Here is a 27,711-nt window from a genome sequence, read left to right as displayed (position 1 = left end):
ATGCAGATCTTTAGCCTTTAAAACGATTAGGCTATGCTAAACGCATTGTCCTGCTGTAGAAAGGTCAAATTCAAGCACTGGGACTCTTTAAATGTCACACCAAATATTTCAGTAAACTCTGAGGGTTGTGTAGGACTGATAGTGTCTGTGTAACTGAGCAGAAGAAGGACAACCGTCCATTTATTCGGTCAGTCGTTCCTTCATTCGTACAATGTTCATGAATATCATTGTGGAATTTGGCTCCCTGTCGAACCAGCATTAGTGGAGCTCTAATGAGCAGCGCATAACAAGCCATATGCAGAACCGCTGGATGAAGACCCGAATGATGGACATAATGATCGGTGAATTGCTGAATGCAGGTGACACTCAGCATGAAGCGGATTAGCCCAGATTGCGCCGTGCAGATCATTGCGCATGAGATGGAATCCCATTCCACACATTTGCATAATGTAATTGAAAAAGAGAGATTAATGTAGACAATTTATGGATTCTACATTCATTGCTGAGGTCAGTAAAGAAACACTTGGAGATTCAGTGGATGATTGCATTAAATTATTAGCATGTGGAGATGAGAGTGACGGTACCATATTAAAGATGATGGAATAAGACAGATATAATCAAGTAATTGACAATCAGTCTCTTAATTTAAAGCTAATTTATTTAGCTTTAAAAAAAAATCATCTGCTTCAAATGGTAATGATGAAAGAGCCTGTTGTTCATGCTGGTAAACAGAAAAGGCCTATAGATGTTTTAAAGAGGGAACGCAGCTGATAAACCAGCATGAAAGCCAGCAGGCTTGTTCATGGAGTGGAAGAGAGGAAAGAGGTATTGACGGGGCTTTGCTGTTTAGGAGCTTTAGTGTTCGGATTGCAATGCAGGTGTTAAAGTCGGTGCATCATCGACTCATGTTGACAGATTGCTTCGTCGGGACACCACAACTCACAAGAAGGGAACAAATACCCCCACATTGACTCCCACATGCGGAGAGAATGAGCTGCCTCTGGCTCTGTGACTCTGCACTAAGCTTTTGCCTCTTAACTAAACCAATTTAACAGGGAAGTCTGGGGGATAAAAACTGCAGCAATGCAATCTGTTTCCCATTTCCTCCAAAAACACTACCAGTAAGGACTCTCACTCACTGTCAGTGTCGCAACTGAAAAGTTAACTCCTAACTGCAGGCTTTTGTTCAGTCATTAATCCAAAAATGTACTGTTTGATAAGTTTGATAAACTCAGTTCTTTCTGCTGTGAATCTGACAGTTAGTAAGTAAGTAAGTAAGTAAAGTTTATTTATATAGTGCTTTTTACAACAGGTGTTGTCACCAAGCAGCTTTACAAGGAAATCAGCATTACAGAAAGAAATCCGGGTCCAGACCCCATGAGCATCGCCAGTGGCGACAGTGGCAAGGAAAAGCTCCATAAGAGAAACAGGAAGAAACCTTGAGAGGAACCAAGACTCAGAAGGGGAACCCATCCTCCTCTGGTCGACACCGGATAGTAAACATTGTTAGTAGAAAGTATTGTAGTACAAAAACAGGGAAACGGTGGAGCAAACGATTAATTTGATTAGGTTAGTTTATGCAGCAGCAGCATCAGTGGGGTCAGGTTGTGGGGGTGAGGTTTGCACGGCGAACAGTGGCACCCGATCAAGGCAGAAGAGGCAGCAGCATCAGACGCACTGGATGGGCAGCTGTTCAACTCGGCAAAGGAAAGAAAGGAAAAACACAGAGTCAGTTCTGTAATGGGTGATTGATTAATTTGATCAGTTTAAATGATTGATTAGTTCAAATTAATAATTTTTATTAGTTCATGTAGCAACAGCAGTAGTATCAGTGGGGTCAGGTTGTGAAGGTGAGGTTTGCACGGCGTTGTACAGCAGGAGGCTCAATGTTGGTAAGCCGGTCCAGAGGGCTGGTGAGCAGTGGCACCCGATCACGGCAGAAGAGGCAGCAGCATCAGACGCACAGGATGGGCAGCTGTTCAACTCGGCGAAGAAAAGAAAGGAAAACACACAGAGAGTCAGTTCTGTAATGGGTGACCGATCACAAATTACAGTGTTAGCAGAGACTCTGGCAGGTATAGAACTAACAGGGACAACTAATTACCAAAGGCTCGACTATACAAGTAAGTTTTTAGCTTAGACTTAAACACTGAGGCTGTGTCTGAGTCCCGAACATTAACAGGAAGACTGTCATAATAAATCTCAACTATGTTGTTAATGGCCACTTAAACTCGACTGTCCCCGTTTGGTGTGTGTGTGTGTGTGTGTGTGTGTGTGTATATGTATGCGTATCACTGCTTTTGGAACAAAACCTCATATATCCATGATAGACACTTCTTATTCATGATAAGTGGCCCAAAGGAAACGGCCCAAAATGATATGGAAAAATGTCTGGTTCAATTGACTTGCATTAAAAGTAAAGTAGTTTTTTTTTTTTTTCCTCTTGTAAAGTTATTATTTTGGAGTTGCAAGGTTTCGATCCGACAGCAGCTCCAAAAAATTATAATAAAAAAAAGGAGATATGAGGTTTTCTTCCAAGCAGTGATATGATTTAATTGTACATGCATGTATTCATAAACAATCAAAGATTTACTTCCAATGTTTACATATACATGTTAGAAAAAGACTGTGTTATGTAGTATTATGTAGTAATGAATAGTAGAGTTAGACTGTTGAACCGTCATCATTTCCGTGTTCAGGACTTTTTTGCCAGGCCTAAAATCACCGCTCGATGACCCAGTGGAGCCACATTTAGCATGAGCCCTCTTTTTACACCGTAACAGTATTAAAACTGCAGAGCATTAGCATCAGTGGTCCCCATTCCACCTTAAATGAGGCAGCAGTTACATTCTGGTGAACGCAATGCTTAGATCAGCTTTCTATTCCAGTTGTTCTGTTCCACCTTAAATGCGGTCATGAAGATGCAGTCTTGGGTGTGGTTTTAGTGCCTTCAGTGGAGACACCCACAGCGTTTCAGAGCAGAGAATACTGTTTATTTTTTTCATGATTCTGAATCCTAATTTTATTCACTTGGTGATTTTATTTTATTTATTTATTTATTTATTTTGATTACTCAGATTTGGCTGGGTTGCTAGTAACACATTTCATCTTTACATAGAAATGCATGCGCTAATTTTGACCATAGATCTTTTGCTCATTGTATCTGATACTGGATATCTTCACACTTCACACACTCATTTTTCACTTTAAATCATGTTTTCTCTTCTCATTGTCCCGTTGCCTCAGACTCATCTCAGAGAATGAATCTGAAGGGGCTGATGGCTTTTTGACATAACCAGTTATGTGAAAAATGCTTAATATACACACTTACACGGACGAAGGATGCCATCAGACCAGATCAATTTCATATGCTCCAAGAGCAAAAACAATCAAAACACTACTTTGCTTTTTCACAGTTCAGAGCACAGGAGAGGAGTGTTATGCTCAGAACCCCATCACCCAGCATCAAACCTCTGCTATGTGCCCTGTAAACTCTGACTAATCTGCCTCACTACGTCTAATAAACTGTGCTTTTATTACAGCACAGGATGCATTTGGACGGGTATGTCTGTTTTCATTTTTACTAAAGCTTGAGAGCCACATTTGCTGAGCAGTGAAGTTGGTTTAATTTTCTTGTATTCACATTTCTTTCTTCAGTAGTTTCAAATGGTGTGTGAGAAAAGGTCAACATGTGTTTATTGTTGGCAGCAAAGACAAAAGCTTTTATTTAGTTTGTGTCTGAAATTGATGAAAACATTAAGCTCTATGAACTGAATAATTCCCCAGCAGTTACCCCTGCAACTCAGAGTGGACCAGAATATCATGATAGTCCCCAACGTTTTCTCCTAGGAACAATGTTACCTGACTGGATGCACAAGTTTTTGAACTTTTTATTAAGGTTTTTGAACTTTTTTTAAGGTTTTTGAACTTTTTTTTTGAAGTTTTTGAATTTTTTTTTTGAAGGTTTTTGAATTTTTTTTTTGTTGAAGTTTTTGAATTTTTCTTTTGAAATTTTTGAACTTTTTTTAAAGTTTTTAAACTTTTTTTTGAAGGTTTTTGAACTTTTTTTTCATTTTTTTGAAGTTTTTGAATTTTTGTTGAAGTTTTTGAATTTTTCTTTTGAAGTTCTTGAACTTTTTTTGAGGTTTTTGAAGTTTTTGAACTTTTTTTGAAGGTTTTTGAATTTTTTTTGAAGGTTTTTGAATTTTTTTGAAGGTTTCTTAACTTTTTTTCTGTTGAAGGTTTTGAACTTTTTTTTTGAAGTTTTTGAACTTTTTTGAAAGTTTAAAATTTTTTTTTTGAATGTTTTTGAATTTTTTTGTTGAAGTTTTTGAATTTTTCTTTTGAAGTTTTGACCTTTTTTTTGACGTTTTTGAACTTTTATTTGAAGTTTTAAACACAGTGACTCTTAAATCTCGGCCTAGTTTACTGTGTCCCCTCCTAAAGTAGTGCAAAAGTTAAGAAACAAAAATTAAGACACTGTTTCAGCCCTAGAAATTTAACGAGGAAACAGCTCAGAGAGGGTAAATAAAAATAGTTAAATTCTTAGGAAAAATGCAAATCCTGCTAACAAATAATCGCATCATCATACAAGCTCCATTTATGAATATGTAGATGATGGGCCAGGGTTCACACACAGGCCACCACACACAACCAACATTTCATACAAGCCTTCACATCACAACAGCGCACACACGGCCAAGCAGCCATGAGATTCAGACACATTACTACACATTACACCCTTTACTAATTAACTCCAAGTTTTCATGTAAAGTTAATCTAGAGAACGGCATGGATAATAAATTCGCAACAATGTCCTGCTCACTTGCAGTAATGTTACGCTCGGCTTCCGTCATTAACCAACAAGCTTGCTAGATTTTTTTTGCTATCTTCATTTCCTCACAGTGGGCAGCACTTGTCATAAAGTTAGAGATAACAAAGCCCACCCCGTAGAGGGAAGATATGCGCTGCTGTCTGAAGAAAACCTCGCATCTCCATTTTTGTCGTTTTTCAGTTTTTGACATAATTTGAAAATACCTGTTGCTCTTTACATTGTGTGTAAATTTTATGATGAATGGACCAAAAGAAACGGCCCAAAATGACTTGGAAAAAACTCTGGTTCCATTGACTTACATTAAAAGCACAGTGTGTTTTTTCCTTCTCCTGTAAAGTTACCATTTTGGAGATACGATTTTCTTCCAACAACAGCATATGATTGGTCAATTTTAGTGTCATTTGAAACTGGTCTCTCATTGAATTACTATTGCTTGGCCCTCTGTAAATTTATAGCCGGACCACCAATCACCAACATTCTTGCGCGCCGCAGCAGATACAGCAAAATTCTGATAGGGGGAGACAAAGGGGCTTCTCTAATTTAACCTTTTGCGTTCCAGTTCAAATTGAATAGGCAGGTTTGAAGGATTTATTTGCTTAGATTTGTTTAGATGCTGATTGTCAAAATATTACGTTTAGAATATCTTGGGCCTCTCTGAGGGCATAGAGGGCCATGACGGTTCCCCTCAGTTTACATGTATGAAAACTTTCACAGTTTGCAAAGTATATTAGTTATTTGGTTATTAGTTATTATTTGGTTATTAGTTATTACAGTTATTTGAACGCTTTAATGTTATATATACCATTATTATACATAGTTTTATGACTGTCATTTAATATTTAATAATGTTTTATTCCTAAGAAAGAGGAAAGCTATGACATTATAGGTGAACCCCATTGATTTTTCCAAAATTCCTTATAATTAAATGGTAAAGATGTAAACAATGTCATACAGAGTGTTTTGCCGTAAAATGCTCCATTCTAGAGAAACTTACCTACTCAGACTTGTTCACTGTAGTGGTGATAGGAACCAGATGTCCACCTCTGAAAGCTCCTTCACAAAGTTTTTACATGAAATGGTTAAATATATGCCACCTCATGTCTGACACATGATAGTTTTGTGATAAAGTTTTGCCTTAAATTTTTTTTTATCCATTTATTTAAATGCATTAATGGAGGAGGGATACATGCAGGGTGTTCTAAGATAAAATAGTCCCCAAAAAAATGTATTTTTTAGATTTATGACTATTTTACCATTAACACTAAATAAAAAAAAAGCTTAGAAGTGATGTGTAGGTTCACTAGTGGTTATATTTGTGTTGTAGACATGGCAACCCCTGGTTCCTATCACCACCACTGTAAAGAAAAGAGTCTGTAAGTTTCTCTATAAGGAACTTCAAACAGCTCTGAATGACTTTGTTTGCATCTCAGTGACTGAATAATTCAGAAATTGGTGGAATTGGCCAGAAATTGAAATTGGCCAGGCAGTGATGTCACTGGCTTAGAGCAGTGATTGTTTGTGAGCGTACAGCAGCGGCAGAGATTAACACATGCAGTATTTCAGAGCAGCAGACATGGTTCGGCTGGCTCTTTGCACTTGTAGACTGAGTTGGTGGGCGTGTAACTAAGTGCATGCATAAATGTACAGGGATTATGCTTCGCCTGCTGCTGAAGGAAAGGCTTTCGGATTATGATTGATTGCTATGTGGGATGTGTTTGAAGAGAAGAGCTGGGCTGCAAAATAACAGGACGTTTATGTATAATGGGTTGTTGTGTAGATAGGTCCTTAAGGTTCAGGTAAAGGTGCTTATAATAATGAGTGGGAAACCATTGCGCACTTTAAACATGACGACAATTCTGTATCCAAAAGGTGCATAACTATGGATGAGAGAGTGGGAGAGTGAATGAAAGCGGAAGCTTCAGTTACACAACGTCAGAGATTATGAGTTCTTAACTTAAAGTTTAGACCCTCTGGAGTTTGGCACATCATACATGTTGCCAGCCGTGGGCTTCCGCCAACAAAGGACCTTTGTTGTTTAGTTTCAAGTCATCAATTGTGAACTTACCCCGCGGCCTCTTCGAACTCGTGCCATTGTTATTGCGATTAGACCTGACGGAGACGTCAGGCGTTCTTGGCGTGGGCTTGTGCGACACTTGTGGAGTTTCTCTTCGAACATGGCTGAATAGCTGACTGTTTTACTGAGCAGTCAGCTGTATCAGCTGTGAGGATGCTCCTGGCATGTAGACACTCCCAGTTCCTTGAGACGTACATCCATCACTCTACAGGCTCCAAACAAAGAGCAGGGACTGGTTTGTTTAGACACCATGATAAAGGTCAGACACAAAATCTCAAATCTCCAAAATGGTAACTTTACAGGAGAAGGAAAAAACATACTTTACTTTTAATGGAAGTCAATGGAACCAGAGTGTTTTCTAAGTAGTTTTAAGCAATTTATTTTGGTTGATTCATGAAATTTACACACAATGTAAAGGACAACAGGCGTTTTTAAATGATGTCAAAAACTGAAAAAATGAAAAAATGGAGATATGAGATTTTGTTCTGACCGCAGCGATATATTCTTGTGTTGCTGTGTAACAAAATATATTTCTTTTTGTAGCCTTTATAGTAAAAGCTGTTGAGGTTATGCTGAGTGAGTCTCAGCCTTTACATTCATTTTTGTTGTAAGTAGCTGTTAATATTTCATTTCTTTTTATTTTCTACAATAGTGAATGGTGCTTTTGTAACTTTGTGGGTTGTAATTTGCATAAAGGAGAGGTTAGTTGGTTTTCTGATCACACATCACATCATAATCACATTCAGGGGCGGTCTTCACTCTGGGCAAAGGCAGGCAGCCGCCTAGGGCACTGATGAGCCAAGGGCACCATGAAAATACAAATTAGGTTTATTGTATGTGGTGATGTTAAGCAACTTATTCCAACATATTTTAAAAAGCTGTTATTTGTGATTGTAGTGATTTTCAGTAATTTCAGTGTAGCCTAACCTCTCAGCCAAGGTTATAATGGGCTATTCCATATTATGTGAGGACACTACCGCGCAAAGACAGAGTGCTGTGAACAAGGTACAAGCATTAATCTACATTATGGAGAGGAGATTCTCTGATGTGATTTTCTGGATGTTGAGAGGGAAAATCAGATAATAAGGTAATCCAAGTGTTTTGTTGAGTTGGAACAGATAACAATGAACCAGCTGTAGCATATTTAGAAATGCTATCAAAACTACCAGATGATTATTATTTATTTAGCACTGTGCTAATCTGTTCACTGAACTAAATCCTATTAGACAGGGCAAATTATGCTATTACGCCTTATTACGGTGTAATATTTATCACAATAACACTAAATATGGTGATCTATTATGATTTATCTAGATGTTTTTTCAAAATCGTATTTCAGATTTGCTGACTGTACTATTATTGACGGGTTCTCTATCAATCTACTGATGCCTTAATAGGCTGTGTGGACAATTTTTTAGAATTAGAGACAGATTAACACAAATGCAGCACTGGTGAGTTCAAGATGACGAGAAATATCCGAAAAAATATTCACTGGTTGAATGTAGTGTAATATATATTAACTCTTTTATTGATTTTCTATAAGACAGATTTGATTACGAATGAAACAAAATGACATTTATTTATTTTTTCCAAACTTACAATGCAGTAAGTAAATACTTGAACAGAGACAGAACTTCTGAGGTTTCACTGGATTTGAAAATAATGACTAGGAGGTTCAAAAGCTTTGTTAGCTTCAAATTGGAGGGTGTTTACATCTGTATGGGCTAATCCAGAGTCACAGGCCTTTTCATGCATAGACCTCATAGGCATGATAGTCATTAAGTAATTAGACATTTGGCTGCTTGGTTGTTACTTGGCTCTGTTTCTGTATCATTAGGATTATCTCAAGGATAATAACTAATCAAATAAGTGATTCTGCACGTGGAGTTTGAATCTGGGGGTTTGTTGCTGTTGTCTTTCAATAGGAGGACTAAAGAAGTGTTGGTGGCAGTAAAGCAGGCCACTGTGAGGTTAAAAAATCAGAATAAATCAGACGCTTAGTCGAAACAGTAGGCATATCAAAACCAGGTGGTACATCTTTAAGAAAGAAGAACACGCTGATGAGCAGACAGAAGACCACAGTAGTGGAAGGAGAAGAAAGCTTTCAGCATAACCTCAGAGAAGATGCAAATCACTGTGAAACGTCAGGAACTCAAAGCTCAGCTTCCAGAACTTTAAAGTACTTTTAAAGGGTGCAGAGTTCTGGGTCTTCAGGTGAAGATTAAGCTTGAGGAAAGTGCAGAGAAAATGGGGGGAAGCTTTTCTGATCGTGACTGGTTATTGATCATGTGGCTGATGATAGTTGCATCATGCTGATGATGGAAGCATCTTTACAGCTCAGGCCCAACTATTTGCAACCAAGCACTTTATTTTGTTGAATTTCTTTTGTTCCACTGAAAAAAAAAAGTGGGGACTGCATGTAAAAGGCCAGTGATTCCTAAATGATCCAGCCAAAATAGATGTATTTATCCAGTCAAAGCAAATTCAAAGATTATTTTTTAAGCTTTAACCTTATAGTCATTTTTTTCATTTCAAATCCAATGTGTTGGATTTCAGAGACAGAACAACAGAGACTGTATCACTGTCAGTTTACCAACATAGGGCATGTGTACTTTAATAGCAGCAGAGTACAGAAACAATATGGAGAAGAAATACAAAAGCACAGAAAATTGCAGCATAGCACAAAGACAAAAAGCATACTGGTCATTTTATGAAAATACAAAGCTGTTCCCATAGAAATAAACCATTGTACACGCATAAGCTGTCATTAATGCAATACAGCAGGGGAGGGTGGGGCACCAGCCAATGTGAGAGAAAATATATTTGTTGAACATGCATTTTCTTAGCATATTGGACAGGGTGATTCAAAAAGATTCATCCGATTCCAAAGCTTCATGTTTTTATAACCGTGAGGCGCCTAGGAACCAATCACAATCCAATTGAAAGAGGGGGTCTTAAGAGGTTCTGACTGTCAGTGGAAGATGGCTCCCTTCAGTCTGAGAGGAGATGCGACCCCTGAGCAGAAAGCGTTCTGTGTTCTCCACTTCAATAAGAGTGAATCCGTCATAACTGATTTTCGTGGGCAGTGAACCTCCAACAGCTCAGAGCGTTCGTTGTTGGTTCCACAACACTGGATGATCTCCGAAATCGCACTGAAAGAGCCGTGAGTGCAGCGACACCCGACATGCTCAATCCAGTATGGGATGAGTTTGACTATGGTGTTGATGTTGTCCGTACAGCTGGAGGAGGTTCATATTGAGACCTTGTACAATTACATAATAAACTTTACGCTCATTTAAACCATTTACAGTTTACTGCATTGATCTGTGATGATTTACAAGTGAAATAAATCATTTTGAAATCGGATTAATCTTTTTGAATCACCTGTATTCTCATCACATTGTCCTCTTTGCATTTTCAGAGCAGCTAAAACGATATTTTTCAAGACTGAATCATGAAAGTAGTTTTTCGATTACTGAATTTCATACCTGTAAAACTTTAATCCCCCTCTTGGTGGCGCTAATATAGCTCAGTTTGAATCATCAATGTAATCAGCTCTCAGTGGGAGCTAGCCAGGCTAAAGTACATTGATGTGGTTAGTTTAAACAACTATGCCACCCAAGAAAAACAAGAGTAGAGATCCATTTAAATGCATATTAATTCAAAACAGATCACTTCAGATGTTGTATTCACAGATTAATCAAACATCCTACAGATGTCATGTAAATAAAATATATTTCTATATATTTTTACTCTACTGATATTTTGATCCTAATCATTTATTTTGGTGCATATTTCTGTGTGTTTATGGAACCAGTTTGAAATTATTGCATTTATCATTGAGGGGCTACAACTTGCCCCTCAGTCTGTTACCCTTAAGCCCACCTGTGGAGTTAATTAACATTTGCACTTGTTTTTTTTTGGCTGAATTGGTCATAAATGATACGTGCTGGAAACAGAGTTTGTTTTGTTTTTAGCAGAGATGTGCAGGTTATATAAATAATGATGATTGGTGATTATGGTGATTCAGCAAATGTGTGCCCATCTCTCCCCAACGGTCACCACCAGTGTAGATTACATTACAACTGAAGTACAACGTACTCACAGAAACCCAACCACATTACAGACAGATTCACCATCCAGAGCACAATGATAAGAATGCTACGATTTAGTTGATGCTAAATCATTGGCTACTCATTTAAATGGGAACTGAAATCAATTAATGACATTAGGCTTGTCTGCTTAATGGATCTGATCTCCTTGACTAAGTTTAATTTGTATAAATGAAAGCATTTTAAAGTTAATGATTTGGTGATTCTGTAATGACGATCGCTGGGAAGTGCAGTGCAGCAGCTGAAGATCGTAGAAAATGCAGCCAACTTTTGGCTTTAATTGCTAATTAGTTGTCAAAGAAAACCTCATATCTCCAAAATGCTAACAGGAGAAGGAAAAAACCTACTCTACTTTTAATGTAAGTCAATGGAACCAGACTTTTTTCCAAGTCATTTTGGGCCGTTTCTTTTGGTCCATTCATCATGTAATTTACACACAATGTAAAAGACAACAGGTATTTTCAAAATATGTCAAGAACTGAAAACCAACAAAAATGAGGTTTTCTTCCCACAGCTGTGATATATTTACTTGAAATTGTTTTTTTAGCACAGTAGAAACGATAATACAACTCAAGGCTTCACACAGAGATCATCTAAACACTATAAACAAAGGCAAATATACATTCCTCTGCCATTAAATGTTATTCTTGACATCTGTAAACTTTTTTTTTAGTGATGTAGATTTTTTTTAAACTATTCATTTTCTAACGCTGTTATAATCCAACAGGTTTAAACCAGCAAGCTAATGACTGATAAGAATGGTGTATGAAACTTCAGAGGCTCCATATTGTTCACCTTGGACAGCTACTGGTAGCTTATCGCACTTGCTTTGCTGCAGGTGTAACAGTCTTTGGTAGAAAAAGGAATAAAGGCTATGAATCGTGATTAGCTTGTGGTGTGAAGGAGAAAACTGCCTGTCAGACAGTGATGTGGATTTGTAAAAGACAGAGAGATACAAATCTATCTCAAAGTGACTGGGCTGAATCACCACTCAGCACAGAAGTGAGTTCAAAAAGTTTGGCTCTGACTCACTGTGCCTGTACAGTTTTACCGTTTTCTCACCGTAATATTACATAATGCAATGTAATACACACACACACACACACACACACACACACACACACACACACACACACACACACAAAAATCCATTACAGAGATTGACAGACACGAACGATAGCAGAATGCCGCTGGACCCAAACCTGACAGGGTCCAACAAAACAGTGTTTTGGGCCAGTTTTCCACAGATAACATTGAGTCAGGCTTGAGTTTGTTTTCTGAGTGCTATTAATTAGAACTTTAGATTAGAAGACGGGTTTTACTGGAGGACATATGCCTGTCAGTTTCACGTGTGCTGAAGCATTTTCTCTCTTGCTCTCTCTCTCTTTTTAATGTCTATGGCTGTGTCTCATTTACAGGGCTGCCACCTTCAGAGCTCAGCTAGTTATGGTTGTCTTTATAATGTGGGGGTTTGGTAGTGATGTCGTTTGGCTATTTAAAGCCTTCGGGTCACTTCACGACTTTTAAAGTCTGAACAGATTATAAAAGACTGTCAGAGTGGTTTTTGCATATTTTTTGGGCAACTGAAATATTGGGGATCACACACTAAACGATTAGGGATCACACACTACTGAACTTTTCAGCTGCTGCTGAACCAAACGGACTCACTGAACTCGCCGAACTCTCACGTTCTCTCATTACTAGGAGACACAAATGAACAAATGTGGAGCTGCTGCTGCTGTTTTCTCTGCCTTTTGTGCTGAAACAGTAAAGAAGCAGCAGGTAAACATGTTTAAGTGAGGATCGTGGCATTTTTTATTTTTTTATTTATTATTTTTTTTTAGATTTTTAGATGTATATGAACTCAATTGTACTCGTGCCTTAAACTCAGCTCATTAAAACGCTTCGCTCCACACGTGAGAGACTTTTCTGTTTTTATTTGTTTACTTGCTGTATTTTCTTCTTTTCTTGCTCTGTTTTCATTGGCTGTTGCAGGAATCCGTTCAGATTGATTCATTGATCAGTTTACACTAGATTTCACTCAGAGTCGGGTCGTTTGATAAATTCCAACTGGTCTGAAACGCAGACTAGAGCCGACCAGCTCAGACTCAGCCAGACTGAAAATAGGGGCTAAAATAGGGGTAAAAGTCGTGTAGTGTAACCCCGGCTTAAGTCAACTCCTGCATAAATGCTGAGAGCTGACTCACTGAAGAGACAATTTTATTTATTTAGTAAATTAATAGTAAAACAAAAGAGTAGATCTTATGATGCTGTACCTCGACCACAGGACCCCCTTTTTGAATCTCCATCTAGCATTATGGCTCCACTGCCTCATTACCCCCAGACTTACTGCCTGTTGTATTAGTTTGTCTCTGGTTTTGTTCATGTAATTCTGAGCCGTGTTTCCAGGTGTGCTTGTTGGATCTTCTGATCGCTGACTTTTACCTTGTTTGTTGATGCCTGGTTGTTGGATTTGTCTCCATTGTGCACATTTACTTGAAGTTCATCCAGTGAAACTACATCACATCAGATTTGGTCGATTTTTTAAAAAAATAAACAATGCAATTTTTTTAATAGACTGCTAAGGTTTTATTGAAAAAAATAGATAAAATTGCTAACTTGGCTAATTTTGGGAACAAAGAAGCTGAGCTGAACCAGCTGATCTGGGTTCTGACTGGTGGACCTCTCCGGTGATTTGTTTCTTTTCTTATATTTATTATTTACTTACTTATTTATCCATCCTTGTGACATTTATGGCGTTAATCGTGTGAGGAATATCACTTTTAATCAGAGGATGCAAATCAAACTATATAGATGTTAACAAATTTGACTAATTATTATTTTTCTCTCCACATTTACATTTTTTTTCCTTCTTTGGGGGTAAAAAAAAAGGCCTCATGTTTGATTCAGTTTGCTGTTCGTCATAAACGTCACGCTTTCGTGTGCACATGCACAAGGATTATCTAGATAATCTAACTTTATCATCTAAACCTGGATTCATAGAGAAAGTTGTTAAACGTCTTTGTAAAATTTTCCGTTTGTTATGTTTTGAGAAGCTGAAACTTAGTCAGGAACCCTAAGTCCAAGTTAAACTTGCTTTGTGAGGCAGGCCCCTGACTCACTGAAAAGAGCTGGAATGTGTATCACTGGTGTTTGGTCCAACTCAGGGGTGTCGATCTCCAGTCCTGGAGGGCCGGAGTCCAGGGCAGTTTTGTGATTTTTCTACTCAAACACACCTGATTCAACTCAATCTAACTGCCAGGTTTAGAAGTATTTAGAGCTGTTTAAAACTTAAGATAACGAATGCGTTCACATGCATCCAATAATCCAATCATAATCTGATTTCTGCAGTTATCCGATTATTCAAATGGTCATGTAAACAGCACAATACGATAAAGAGACTGGATTTTAGCTCAGTTATCAGATTTCTCAGTGCATGTAAACTCTTACTCTGATTTCTTTCGGATTTCTCAGTCTGCACATGTGCGGAAACAGACCGAAAAGCGGTGCTGAAACCAAACGTAGTGAAAGAATTTAAATATTCTAGATGATATAAGTTCATATTTTCGAGTAAAGTTGTGCTTTTAAAAAAAAGTCGTGGCATGAAGTTTGAGGTTTACCTTACGTTTACATCACGTCGTCTTCTGTGAGTTTATTGGCTGGTTGTACAACAGAAATCTGATTACTGCCTGACCCGGAGTTTCCCTGTTGCCTGATTACTCACATGTAAACGTGTTGACTGGATTACTGACACAATCTGATTTTCTGCAGTTATCGGATTATTAAGTGCATGTAAACGCACTCAGTGTTGTTGATAATGTAGACTATGATTAAATATGCAGCTCTTGTGATTTGAACCCTGTTTAAATGTAATTTTGATGTAAAAAGATGACTTTTTCAGCCCTACTGTACAGACCTCTAACGCACACCTTGTTCAGTACAAAGACAGACAGACACACTGAGAAGAAAAAGCAGGCAGCAGTCGTGTACAACCTCTCACATCATGTTCTCCTCCATCTGGCCACTCACTTCTGTTTGACTGAGCTACAAAGTGCCAGCACTGAAAACACTGCTACCACCCTCACTGTATATGGGCCTCTTGTTCTTTCTTTCTCTCGGTAGTTGTGCTCTCACCCTGCACTCTCTCAGCTCTTATCACACCTCTCAGTTAACCCGCACCACTGCACACACTGTTCCTCTAATGGAAAACACTTCCTCGCAAGGCTACACATCCACTCGCCTTCAGTGTTAACTGGCCTCTGCGCATATCTCGCTTGTCTATTAGAGGAATAATCCTACATTATTTTATCCAGATGGATATGAGCGAGCGCTGCAGGCTGTGAGAGAATCGTAATGGCGTGTTTTACACTTCTGGGGCCAGCTAAAGCCTCTCTGCTGCGTTACAGGCCAAAGGATGGGGGCCATTAATCAACACGAGGCCTATGGACTGCTGCATGAGATCGTTTGAGTTATGGGGCCAATCCAGGCATGGTCAAAGTTGGTCAAATTTCTGCAGGATGCATCTCCATTTGAATCAAACAGCCACGCATTTTTCTTTCCACAGTGATCAAAAGTGTATTATCTGAATCATAAAAGCCCTCCAGCCTCATTTAGGACTCCTCATCCAATCAGCAAGCTCTGTAATTTCTTTCTTTTTATCGTCTGTGCTCTGCTGATTACCCTGTATCTCAAAGTTTGCTGTTCTTTAAGCTGGAGTTCCTCTCAGCTTTGCCCACGCCTGGGTTTCTCACTGATGAGCAGCTTTTGTGAGCGATCTTCATTGTCCTTCGTGTTCTTTTTCTTTGTTTTCTATCATGACAGCCACACGCAGCAGAGCAGTGAACGGAGTGGGAACTCCCTCACCCAGTGTTAATAACTGTTGCTCGCTCATCATTGCCCTGGCAATCGGTGCACTGCAGAGAGAAAGTCACCCAAGACTTTGTTGTGGGAAAGTGACTAGAAGCGAGAGATCTGCTGTGTGCAAACCCACGGCTGGCCTTTCCTCCCTCTGCTCTCGCTTTGAACAGTCAAACGCTGCCTTGTTAACCTCGCAGCGTTGCCACGGCGACATCATGGCAAGAAACAATGCCGCAAAGCGTCGCCAGGAAAACGATTATCGGACAATGCGGCAGAGTCTGCCTTCGGTGTCCCTGTTGTGCTTTGTCAGTTGGGAAAGAATTCCTAATGGGCCATTTCCATGTGCTCACAGTCGCCCGGTGTGAGGCAGTGAATGACTCAGTGACTCCACATAAACTCTATAGCTTTCATTTCCTTTTCTGCATCTGTGCACGTCTCTCACGATCGCCTATGTCCTTCAAGTCCTTTGAATCAGAAATATTTCATCAGTTAAGCACAGCTGATGTGACTGAAAGGACTTTTGCCTGAAATGCTGAAATATGTTTATATACAGTCGTATGCAAAAGTTAGAACACTTTGGTCGAATTACATGTTCTGTTGATTTTGTGAGTGAAAATAACTGCACATTTTCATACACTTAATGCATTTTTCTGCAAATTTTGGTGCACGATGTCTATTTGTTTGCCAAGTTTAACATATTGGGGGGTTAAAAAACTAATATGCAGTGTAAAATGTGGCATAACCTTTGCACAAGCCACATTTTTCCCCCCAATATGTTAAATTCAGCAAATAAACAGTAATTTTGCATGATTGTTTTGTATAAATGTCTTTATGTATAACAGCCACAGTTTATAACTGTCAGTAATACCCTACTGATTGTCCTTTCATAATTTCTTCATTTGTGTAATAATTTCATGTGTTAAGATATATATATATATATATATATAAATCTGAATGTACATTCAAAATATTATATGTACACTATTTACACCATCATTTAAACTGTCGGTTTCCTCTCATCACATTGTATATTAAGCTCTGCAGCAAGGCTACATCTTGGCCGTTTCTCTTGCACGTTGTCACTGTGTCTTTCACAGCTAGTCTGCAATGCCTGTCTATGGGGAGAATTCCAGTTACAGACATAAGGAGGAGTGAGAATCCCACATGGACACATTCTCTCATTTCATACAGGTACTTATCGGCTCCACTGCAGTGGACCAGAGGGTCTGAGCGCTGGAGTGCTGTTACTGGTCAGTAGACGGTCTCTTTGACGATATTGGTGGAGAAGGTCTGGTTGCTGCAGATGCTGATGGAGTGCCTGGTGAGCATGCGCGTTTGCTTCTTACGCCGGCATGGTAGACAGAAGTAGCTGAGCGTGGAGAAGAAGATCTGCCGGTAGTTGGCTGAGACCAGGTTGTACAGGACAGGGTTTATAGCTGAGCTGACATAGAACAGCACATTAGTGACCATGTAGAAGTAGTGGTAGAAGTCATAGAGCGTGCTGGAGAGGAGAGAAGAGAAAAGAGAGAGAAAGAAAAGTTAATCTTAGTGTTTGTTTGTGCTACGTAGTGTAATATTAATATTTATTTATTGCTGCTAAACTAGAAACATCTGAGAAAACTATGATATCTCGGTAAGTCAAAGCATCTTAAATATAGGCAACTTACACTATATGGCCAAAAGTATGTGGACACCTGACCATCACACCCATGGACAGCTGCCATGCCCTGATTCATCAGTCAGACTTCCAAATTGTGAAGTGTGATTAATCACTCCAGAACATGTTTCAGAGTCTAGTGGCGGCGTGCTTTACACCACTCCAGTCAGCGCTTGGCACTGCGCGTAATTGCTTGTAGACTCTTCCATTTCACAATAGTAGCACTTACAGTTGACCAGGGCAGAAGTCACTGAGCTCTTCAGTACCACCCATTCTGCTTCCAGTGTCTGTCTATGGAGTTTGCATGGCTGTGTGCTTGATTTTATACACCTGTTAGCAATAAGTGTGGCTGAAACACCTGAACTCAATAATAAGAAGTGTCCACATACTTCTGGCCACACAGTGTATCTAATATTTCTCACTATGAGATTTCCAAGAACATTATGAGATTTTAACATATTACTAGACCTTTTTTTCTTGTTTTAACTGTTTTTTTATGGATCACATGAAAGTATCTTCCTGCACTGGCAGATAACTTGTTTTAAGAAATAATGCTGAACGGAACTAAGAATATCTGCCAGTGGGGCAAGATCACTTCACTTAAGATCATTTTTAAGAAGGAAAAATGTCAAGAAAGCAGGGGTGGTGTCACACTTCAAAAAATGGTAGAGCCAAATATAATGTCTTTTATTTTTTTCCCCTCGTATCTCCAAAATGGTAACTTTACAGGAGAAGCAAAAAACCTACTTTACTTTCAATGTAAGTCAATTGAACCAGTCATTTTAGGTCATTTCTTTACATCCATTGGTCATAAAATGTTCATACAATGTAAAGGGTACAAGGTTTTCTTCTGACAACAGCGATTTCTTATGTATACACTCTTTGCTGGTCATGCAGCAATGATTTTAATCCAGTATGAATCTTTAGTGTTTGTAGTTTTTACAAGTCTGCTCAGGTATAATTCTGGAGCAAATTACCTGCTATAAGTCGTCAATCTTAGTTATCTTGCAGTAACGGTAAATGGAGCTCTTGGAACAGTTCCCTTATAAAGTTCAACACAGGACTACAGTGATCTACAACACTTTTGGTGATGATCTAATTGGAAGGAGAATGAAATCAAATCTCTAAATATCTGTCTTTCACAAGGCAGAGCGATTTCTGCCCTGTTAGGTGGCATTCTTTAAGCTAAATGAGCCCCCTGTACAAGCCTGGTGCTGTTCTACCTGGTATTAACTGGAAGCTTGATTGTGTTGTTTGTTTGGATCTGTTAAATTCTAATCTTAACACTAAAGTAAACAGGCTGTGATGTTTCGATCCGGCCTACCTGGGGTAATTTTGGGAAATTACACAGATTCCGTACAAATCAACCCGTCAAATCACTTACAAATTACATATCCAGACCTCTTTTGGTAAAACTAATCCAGCTCAAACAGAGCTTAAGACAGAATACTCAACTGAATAACTAAGATCTGTGCCACATTAAAACAGTCTTTTTTTGCCTCTGTTAGTTGCTGTACAATGGACTGTTAACCATACACTGTTAGAAATAAAGGTTCTGTGCAGGTACGTGTTTCATTCTTCAAGGTACAAACAATGTAAATGTTCCCTCAAAGCTCCAACAGTGGTTTTAAGGTCTGATTGTGAACCTTAAATATGTTTTTCCAGGTGAAAAGTTCGTATTTGTACCTTTTCATAACCGAATGTTTTAAAACAGAACAGTAAAATAAAAGCCTGGAGACGAGACGGGGTGTGTGGAGTCAGTACAGCTTAGAACATATCATTTCAGTGGATTATGGTTCAGTTATGTTCCCTGACTAAAGGTACTGAGATGGACCCTTGAGGGTCCCACCCCAGTGACAAGAGGGGAACTGACCCAGAGACAGTTTACAGTTTATTTCTGAGAGTGTACTGCATCAAAAATGTCCTTTCTTGTTTATTTGTAATAATAAATGCATGGAAACACACAAATTAAAAAGACTGACTGTATGTTAATGCATTTCACTGTGTCTACTTAAGACAGTATAACAGAAGTAACTGACTTTTTCTGCTCTTTTTGTTCTCCACTCTGTTCTCTCTTCTTATTTGGCCTTTCAGTGCCAGTCCTGAAATACATTCAAAACCGTTCAGGGCCCTTATTATCCCCTCTCCTCAAAGCAAGAATGCTTTTATGAAAAGTGCTCATGCACGCGCGCACAGGCACACGCATGATCTCAGGTAATTACTACAAGTGACTCATCCTTCAATTTCCAGCGTCATTGCTGCTCATGTGCTCTGCATGAAAGCTGTGAAATGTACTTCCTTTTTAAAACAAAAGTAGGATTCTGTTTTGGTTTTTGTAAAGATGGTATTCACTGACACATTTCCAGAGAATCTGATTGGATGCAGCTCAATTCACTGACGAATTAACATTTAACCAGTGGTGGACGAAGTACACAAACCCTGTACTTGAGTTAAAGTAGAGACACCCAAGGTAAAATATTACTTCAGTAAAAGTAGAAGTTCCTCCCTTTAGACCTCCACTTGAGTAAAAGTACAAAAGTATTTGCCTTCAAATGGACTTAAGTATCGAAAGTAAAAGTAGTAAAAGATTAATTATGACTCTGATGTCCTATTATCATTTTTGTAACATGACTCTTGCTTTATCTAATTTTAGGTGAAAATACTCCAGTGTCAGTCTTGTGTCACCAGTATATTAATAGAATGTCATTAATTAGTCTGACGCTATTAAAATTATCATAAGCACAAAACACTGAAGGCAAACAGTTTCCATCAGGTAGAACTGAGAGGCTCTGAAATCACTTCTTACAAACAAGCAAAGTTTCAGTTTAAGATTTATTTGCAACTTAATTACAAGTTTAAGTTGAATAAAAACTTTAAACTCAGATTCACAAATGAGTTTCCTTTACTAAACTGCATCTGTAGGTCTCTGTTCATAAACATAAACTAGACAAAACTAATTTACTATAAAATGAAATATTGTTTGTATAAATTCAGAAAAAAGACACGTCAGTCACAACTGCATATGAGTACATATTTCTATATTGTGGTCTGTTTACACAAAGTTAGGTTAGTTCATCATTTATGTTGAATAGACTCTCCCACAATTTTACACTGCTGCGCTGATGTTGAACCGTGTGCTGCACTGGGTCGGTATGACCAACAGGTCAAAACAAGCTCAAAACAAAGTGACCGCTGTGCCCTGATTGGTGTTCTGCTTTGCACTTCTTTCGTTTTGACATGTTGTGTTTTTATACACACAGAAACCAAAAGGAGCGACAGATTTCTCATAATGTGGTGGAGTAAAAAGTGAGATATTTGACTCTGAAATGTAGAGGAGTGAAAGTAAAAAGTCACCAAAAATGGAAAAGCTTCAGTAAAGTACAGATACACGAAAAGACTACTTAAGTACAGAAACAAATTACATTTACTTCGTTACTGTCCACCACTGTATTTAACAGAAGAGTACGAACAAAAGCTGACCGTGCTACATGTAGCTATCCATTCTCTCAATTCTTTCTGGTCACTGGCCACTTTGGTTTATGCCAGGTCCAAACTCCAAATTGGACTAGAAAACTGGTGCTCTAGTAGGCTACAAATCAGTCTGGCCTTAAAACTGGTCACCTGATAGCTTACTAATTATGCTGGCATAAGGTTTGAGTTGTAAACAAAGTCATTGAGAGCGGTTTCATATGAAATGGTTCACTGTAGTGAAAACTCAGATTTCATTACAGTGGTGGTGATAGAATACACATGGAGGTTCGCTGGTGGATTTGTTTAATAAATAAAATGGTTATATTTGCACTGTAAATATTTGTGACCCCTGGTTCCTAAGTTTTTATGTGTAGTGCTGATAATAGTAAAATAGCTCTAAATATGAAAAAAGAAGTTTTCTTTTGGGGGCTATTTTCCTTAACACTCTACATTTATATCTGGGCCATTAATGTTTTTAAAAACTGTGTTTTAGAGACCAAATGCTTTTAATAAAACTACCATAAAACAATATCTGACACCAGGGAGCATATTCATAACCGCTTTATGTAATAAGTCTGTGAGGGAGCTTTTAGTTGCATTAAACTCTTCAGACATCTGGTTCCTATCACCACCATGGTGAACCATTCTGACTTGGTAAGCTTATTTCATATCAGACCGCTTTGAATGACTGTTAACGTCTTGATGATTGAATTATGCATAAGTTTAATTTAATTAAAAAAGATACTGGATGATAACTACAAATAATACTGGGCTTCCTTGAGCAGAGATTTGAAAACGGTTAAACACACTGTAATACACAATCTCTACTTAATGTATTAGTAATTGTTGGGTTTGTTTTAATGTTAGTGTTTTAATGAGGCTAGATGTTTACTGCCCAGTTAACCTTTTCAACTCCTTGAGACCACCGGTGGTTCCAAAACGCACTTTGTCATATTCTTCATAACTTTCATATTTCATAAGCTACATTCTAAAGGTGGGGGTCGTATGAGAGCTGCAACTGTCTTCTTTCCAGTCAAATAGATGGGTGATGTCATTTTAAACCCTTATAATAAAAGAAGCTGAACTCACAATTTTTTTTTCTACTGAAAGTCGACCCATTTTTCCACAAATCTGAGCTACAAACTATAAACAGACGGCGTCTCTTCAGTGATCTGCTCTGTAAACATTATTTTTATAAAATAATACAAAGATTTTTGGCTTTCAGCAGTAAATTGTAAGCATATAGCAATATGTGTGATCATAAAACACATGTTCTGTTAAATTGTGGGGAGTTTTTACAAAAAATAAATGAATAAATAAAATAAAAATGTACATTTATTTCATGCAGTTACTGAATAATTTGCCTTACGATTTGGTCATGTACATTCAGATGGAAAAACCATAATATATCCTGGTCAATAAGAGGTTAAACAGCTTTTTATTATAGTTTTCTCAGCTGCCTAAAACCTCTGTGCTTAATACAATAGCTGGACGAAACCTGACTATTATTGTACAGAGGTTTTAGAACACATCATGATTGTCTCTCTTCACTATTACTCAAATGTCCTAATAAATGTGTTTACGTGGTCTAAGCAAGTAAATCATCTTCTGCAGGCTGCAAGAATTTAATTTTATTATTTATTTATTTTTAAAACAATATAAAGTTTGGACATTTTTTTTAGCTTGTGCTGAAACATGTTTAGTTTGAGTGGCGCCACCTAGCCCTGTCTTCGAGACATTACAGGGAGTTGCTGTTTGTATTCTGATATGGCAAATGCTTAATTAGCTGCTGGCTTGTTTTTTTCCCCTAGGTGTTAACCTTTTAAGGCTTTAAGTCCTCTCATTTCTCACTGTCATCATAACAGCCTGTCTCGTTCTCTCTCTTTCCTTTACACCCATATATTTCTGCCACTATCTCTCTCATTCTCTGGCTAAACAAGCTTCTTTATCAAAACATCAGAAGTAATACTTTGCCTTGTTCGCAGCAAAAAGCCTTTTAAAAAACAGAAACCATCCATCAGTAGTTCTGCATGCTACACTCTCAGAAATAAAGGTACTAAACGGTCATTGGGGCAGTGCCCCTCTTGTCACTGGGGTGGTTCCCTCAGGGGTCCATCTCAGTACCTTTAGTCAGGGAACATAACTGAACCATAATCCACTGAAATGATATGTTCTAAGCTGTACTGACTCCACACACCCCGTCTCGTCTCCAGGCTTTTATTTTACTGTTCTGTAAACATTTGGTTATGAAAAGATACAAATACGAACTTTTCACCTGGAAAAACTTATTTAAGGTTCACAATCAGACCTTAAAACCACTGTTGTACCTTTGAGGGAACGTTTACACTGTTTGTACCTTAAAGAACGAAAAATGTATCTACATAGAACCTTTATTTTAACACTGTACCGTCAATGGTCCCAAATGATCTCCTATACTAGCGCATTTCTAGCTTTAGTCTACAACTGGCATACAGCGTTTCTTGTGTTTGTGTTATTAGAATACAATTCTGTCTTTCCACTCTAGTAACTCGCACTAATGAACATATATCAGGAAACAGCTCTGCCAAACGATCTCCCTGCTGCTTGAGCTGGAAGGAGCACCAACGTGTTTGATTCCAAGCCATTTGATCCCAAAGTGAGATTCGTTTCAAAACACCATGTCAGACTGAATTAAGACCAGCATGGCTCCAATATACCTTATCTGACCCAAAAACATGTTAAAACCTTGGACTAAACAGTGCAGATACTACACACTCTTAAAAATAACCACCGGAAAAAGAGGTTCTTTGGAGCTTTGTATAGAAGAACTCTTTTGGTTCTTTAAAGGTACTTTCAATTAAGTGTTTCCTTTAACAAAATCTTTTGAAATGTTCTTCAGAACCTTTATCTTTTAGTACATAGATCACAGTCTTATAACAAGGGCTGTTCTGAATGGGGTCTGGGAATTTGTTTTTAGGTTTGGGGGGAGGTGCTGAAATTTTTAAGCAGCATATGATGATTTATCTTGGCAATTAGGGTGTATTTGCTTGTAGAATCACCATAAATGATTGGAATGAATAGAAATAAACTTAGACAGTGAAAAGTGATGTGATTTCTTGTAAGCTAGACTGAAAAACAAAGTTTGGTTCCAGGTTCTCCTCGGTTCCCCCCCGCCATCGCATGGATTTGTTAAATTCCATCACCAGCACACCTGGTTTAACATAAAAAAGCATTGATTGGCTGAAGCATAATTACAATTAATATCTAGTTGCCACAAGGAAAAGTTCAGAAAAAACAAACACACCAACCCGCATAAAATCACTACTTATTGAATTAATATTATTTGTAGTTATACTTATGTGTTTTTAATGTATGTATAATTATATACATTAAAATTATACATAATTATAATTAATGTATATATATATATATATATATATATATATATATATATATATATGTTGATCAGGCACAACATTATGACCACCTCCTTGTTTCTACCCTCATTGTCCTTTTTATCAGCTCCACTTACTATATATGTCCCTCAAGCCAATTACAATGAAAAACGGCTGACAGAATCAAAGACATTTAGTCATTGGCCAAGAATCGAGGCCGACTCCCAGACGTTTTGGAATCAAAGAATCGACTCTTGGAATTGACTCCCCATCAAATCAGAATGAAAGCTTATCTTTCAGTATGTCACATGGGGGGAAACAACAATAATAAACAAACAAAAAACACACGCACACAAAAAAAAGGTTAATCAGTCACTTAGACCCAGTCCCATTTCTTCTTTTTACCCCTACCCCTTGGTTTCGAGTGTCACTCTAATCCCTAAAAAAAAAAAACAAAAAAAAACATCACTTCATTAACAGCTACCAGCGCTGCTCTGTAGGCGACCCTGCCAGTCTGCAGTGACAGCAGAGGAGGGTAAAGTTCAGCTCCTCACTGCTGGGCTTTAGTTACATTTAGGGCATCACATGCCTTCGAAGAGGGGGGCAATTATTTATTATTACCCACCGCTACTTCCTTGGTGATACAAAGCTGAAGTCAGATATTCACCAGCTTCCTGTTCGAATTTTTACTTAAATAGTTTAAGGTGGGACGGGAAAGTTAGCTAGCTAGCTACCGAAACATTAGCATGCTATTAGCAAATTGTTTATGCTTGTTATGAAGAAAACGACCAAAATACACTGAAGACATTAAACTAAGATGATATAATGGTTATTGTAATTTAAAAATTTTTTAAAGATACTTACATTCGTGGGTTTCTTTGGTCTCTTGTTCAGCCATTTTGCCGAAAAACCAGCAAAATGGCTGAACAAGAGACCAAAGAAACCCACGAATGTAAGTATCTTTAAACATTTTTTAAATTTTAAATTATTTTTTAAATTACAATAACCATTACAATAACCATTATATCATCTTAGTTTAATGTCGGAACCGGGGAGGGGTGAAATGGGATTGGGCCTTGGAATCATTCTAATAACCCCCACCCCTTATGGTGCCCCAGGGCCCTCATTCAGAGAGTGTTGTATTACATCCTGTTTTAAACTATTACTGTGATCAAGGTTTTATACCTCATTCTAATACATTCTGTCTTCCCTTGTTCATCTTACATGGAGGTCTTTTCAAGCGTGTGCCATTTGCTGTCTTTACATCTCTTAAAAACTCTTCTCCTCAAACCCCTCATCAGAAAATCTGCAGCCTAATCGCACTGAGGGTGATGAAAACTGCTCTGTGCCAGTGTCACCATAAATCCAGACGCACTCTGCCATTGATAAAAATGGGCTCATTTTCACTTCATTACACCAAATGATCCAGATTAGTTTGGACTGGGGGAGGTCTGTTGTGATATATAGGGCGCTGTGGTGCCCAGCCTCTCTGTGCTGGAGCTGTGCAGCGATAGATGGGTGAAAGGTTGGAGAACATGGGGGATTTATAGTCCAGTTACTAAACACTGAGGGGAAAACTCCCCATACCCATTAACTCCCACTCCATTAATCCACAGCCGGCGCTGCTTGTCATAAGAAAGCCAGAATGCAGTCAGTTCACAGCTCGGAGGCCGTCGTCTGCTGGAGATAATAGGAGAGATTCCGAAAACCCATATATCTGGAAGCCTGCAGAGCCTCATGGTGCTTGATACACTAGTAAAATATGGCTCTGAATGTCTGATGTTATGAGTAAAGCTCTGCTAATAGCTTCGCCCATAAATGCATTCTTTTATAGTTTCAGGTTACCTGTGGTGACTATGTTCTGGGCCCTGTTCCCCAAAAACATCTTTATGTCAAGATCATCTTCACTGTTAGAGATAGTGGTCAGCGTGATGCTCGTTCCACCATTTAAGAATCATCTTTGAGGTACAATGCTTTTGGGAAACCGGGCCCTGTATGTTTTGACACTTTTGTAGGATATATGTTAATGTAAACGTCATGTCGATCGGCTTAAATAGGAATACAGACATGATCTGGGCATTTATAGCACCAATGTCCAACATTAACATTAGACATGGAAAAATCTAAAAATGTCAAGTTAAATCACATAATATGACCAAAAGACAATTAAAGTATAACTGAGTACTTTAACTTTACTCCCAACCTTCGCAACCTTTACTCCCAAACTCTGGTTTTCTAGCAATTTGACAGTTAGCGTTAGCTGAGCTCAGTGGGTAATTTGTCATGAGGTCCTTACCTTCGAAATCAAATAGGTACTTCTCAAAGAAAAGCTTGTAGCCCTTGTCAAGTTTGCTCCTCTCTGAAAATAAAACGGCTACACTAAACATCTGTCTTTGATAAATTAGTTAAATACCTGTTAGGAATTGTTTTACTTTGATTTAATTTCTTCTTTTGCTTTAAGTTGTTATTTTTCGTTAAACAGTATTAATGCAGAATGGTTTAAGAAGCCACCTCCATTTCTGTTCCCATAGGTTGAACAGCTACAGTGAATGGCCTTACAACACTCCCTAAGGAGGATTTCCAGGGGCAGAGCACTCAGTTTACATCAACAACTCTGGTCGTTTTTCAACAGTAAGGTTTTCACGACAGGATCTAAGAGCTGAGACTTCAGTTTTATGATGGTACCAGGGGTCCTGAAGGGGGGTTGATGGCCAGGTATAAAAGTGGTATGTCTGATCCTCTTTAGATTGGGGTGAAGATTGGCAGGTGTGCAGAGCTCAGAATAAGCCATTATTTCTAAATGTCTTCCATGGCAAGATCAAAGATTTTCTACATACCTTACTGAGGACATAAAGGGAGTCGTCCACATTCTCATTCAAGAACACAGCCTCTGTAATTAGGGGTGTAACGATGCACTCTGCCCATGATTCAATTCATGATACTAAGTTCACGATTCGATGTTCTTACGATATTTAAAGAAAATTTGAATGAACAAAAATTATGAATGACATTCCCTTTTTTGTTTCTGAAGTGTAAACGGTGCAGAATAATGCATTTGCTTGTAAACGTTTTTAAACCAAAAACTCTGGTCCCCTGCAGTTAAAGGAAATTACTAGGAACAGAGCTTAAAATCTGTAAACAAAATATTCTGTTGTAGCTTCAGCCTGTATTAAATATCAGATCAAAGTGAAAACATTCCTTTTTTCTGAAGATTAACAATTCAAATAATGTGTAAAATGAAACAAATTTGTATTTAATTAAAAAAAAAACTTTACCCTCCTGCAGTTAAAAGAAATTTACAAGGAAATGCGAAAATTGCGACACTGAGTGAC

General features: G+C 38.2%; 1 protein-coding gene across 1 annotated transcript in view; it reads right to left on the bottom strand.

Moving 5' to 3' along the window:
* Positions 1–14,458: 14,458 nt before the first annotated feature.
* ntsr1 (neurotensin receptor 1 (high affinity)) overlaps positions 14,459–27,711 on the bottom strand; it is a 76,814-nt gene continuing 63,561 nt past the window's right edge. Inside the window, exon 4 of the mRNA XM_036592363.1 lies at positions 14,459–17,378. Within this exon, the coding sequence (XP_036448256.1) occupies positions 17,129–17,378 (250 nt within the window). The 3' untranslated portion in view covers positions 14,459–17,128. The remainder of the gene's footprint in view (positions 17,379–27,711) is intronic.

This window comes from Colossoma macropomum, unplaced genomic scaffold (assembly GCF_904425465.1).
Source record: "Colossoma macropomum unplaced genomic scaffold, Colossoma_macropomum, whole genome shotgun sequence".
Classification (NCBI taxonomy): domain Eukaryota; kingdom Metazoa; phylum Chordata; class Actinopteri; order Characiformes; family Serrasalmidae; genus Colossoma; species Colossoma macropomum.
The sequence above is the reverse complement of the archived record's forward strand: the minus strand, read 5'-3'. Positions and strand labels throughout refer to the sequence as shown.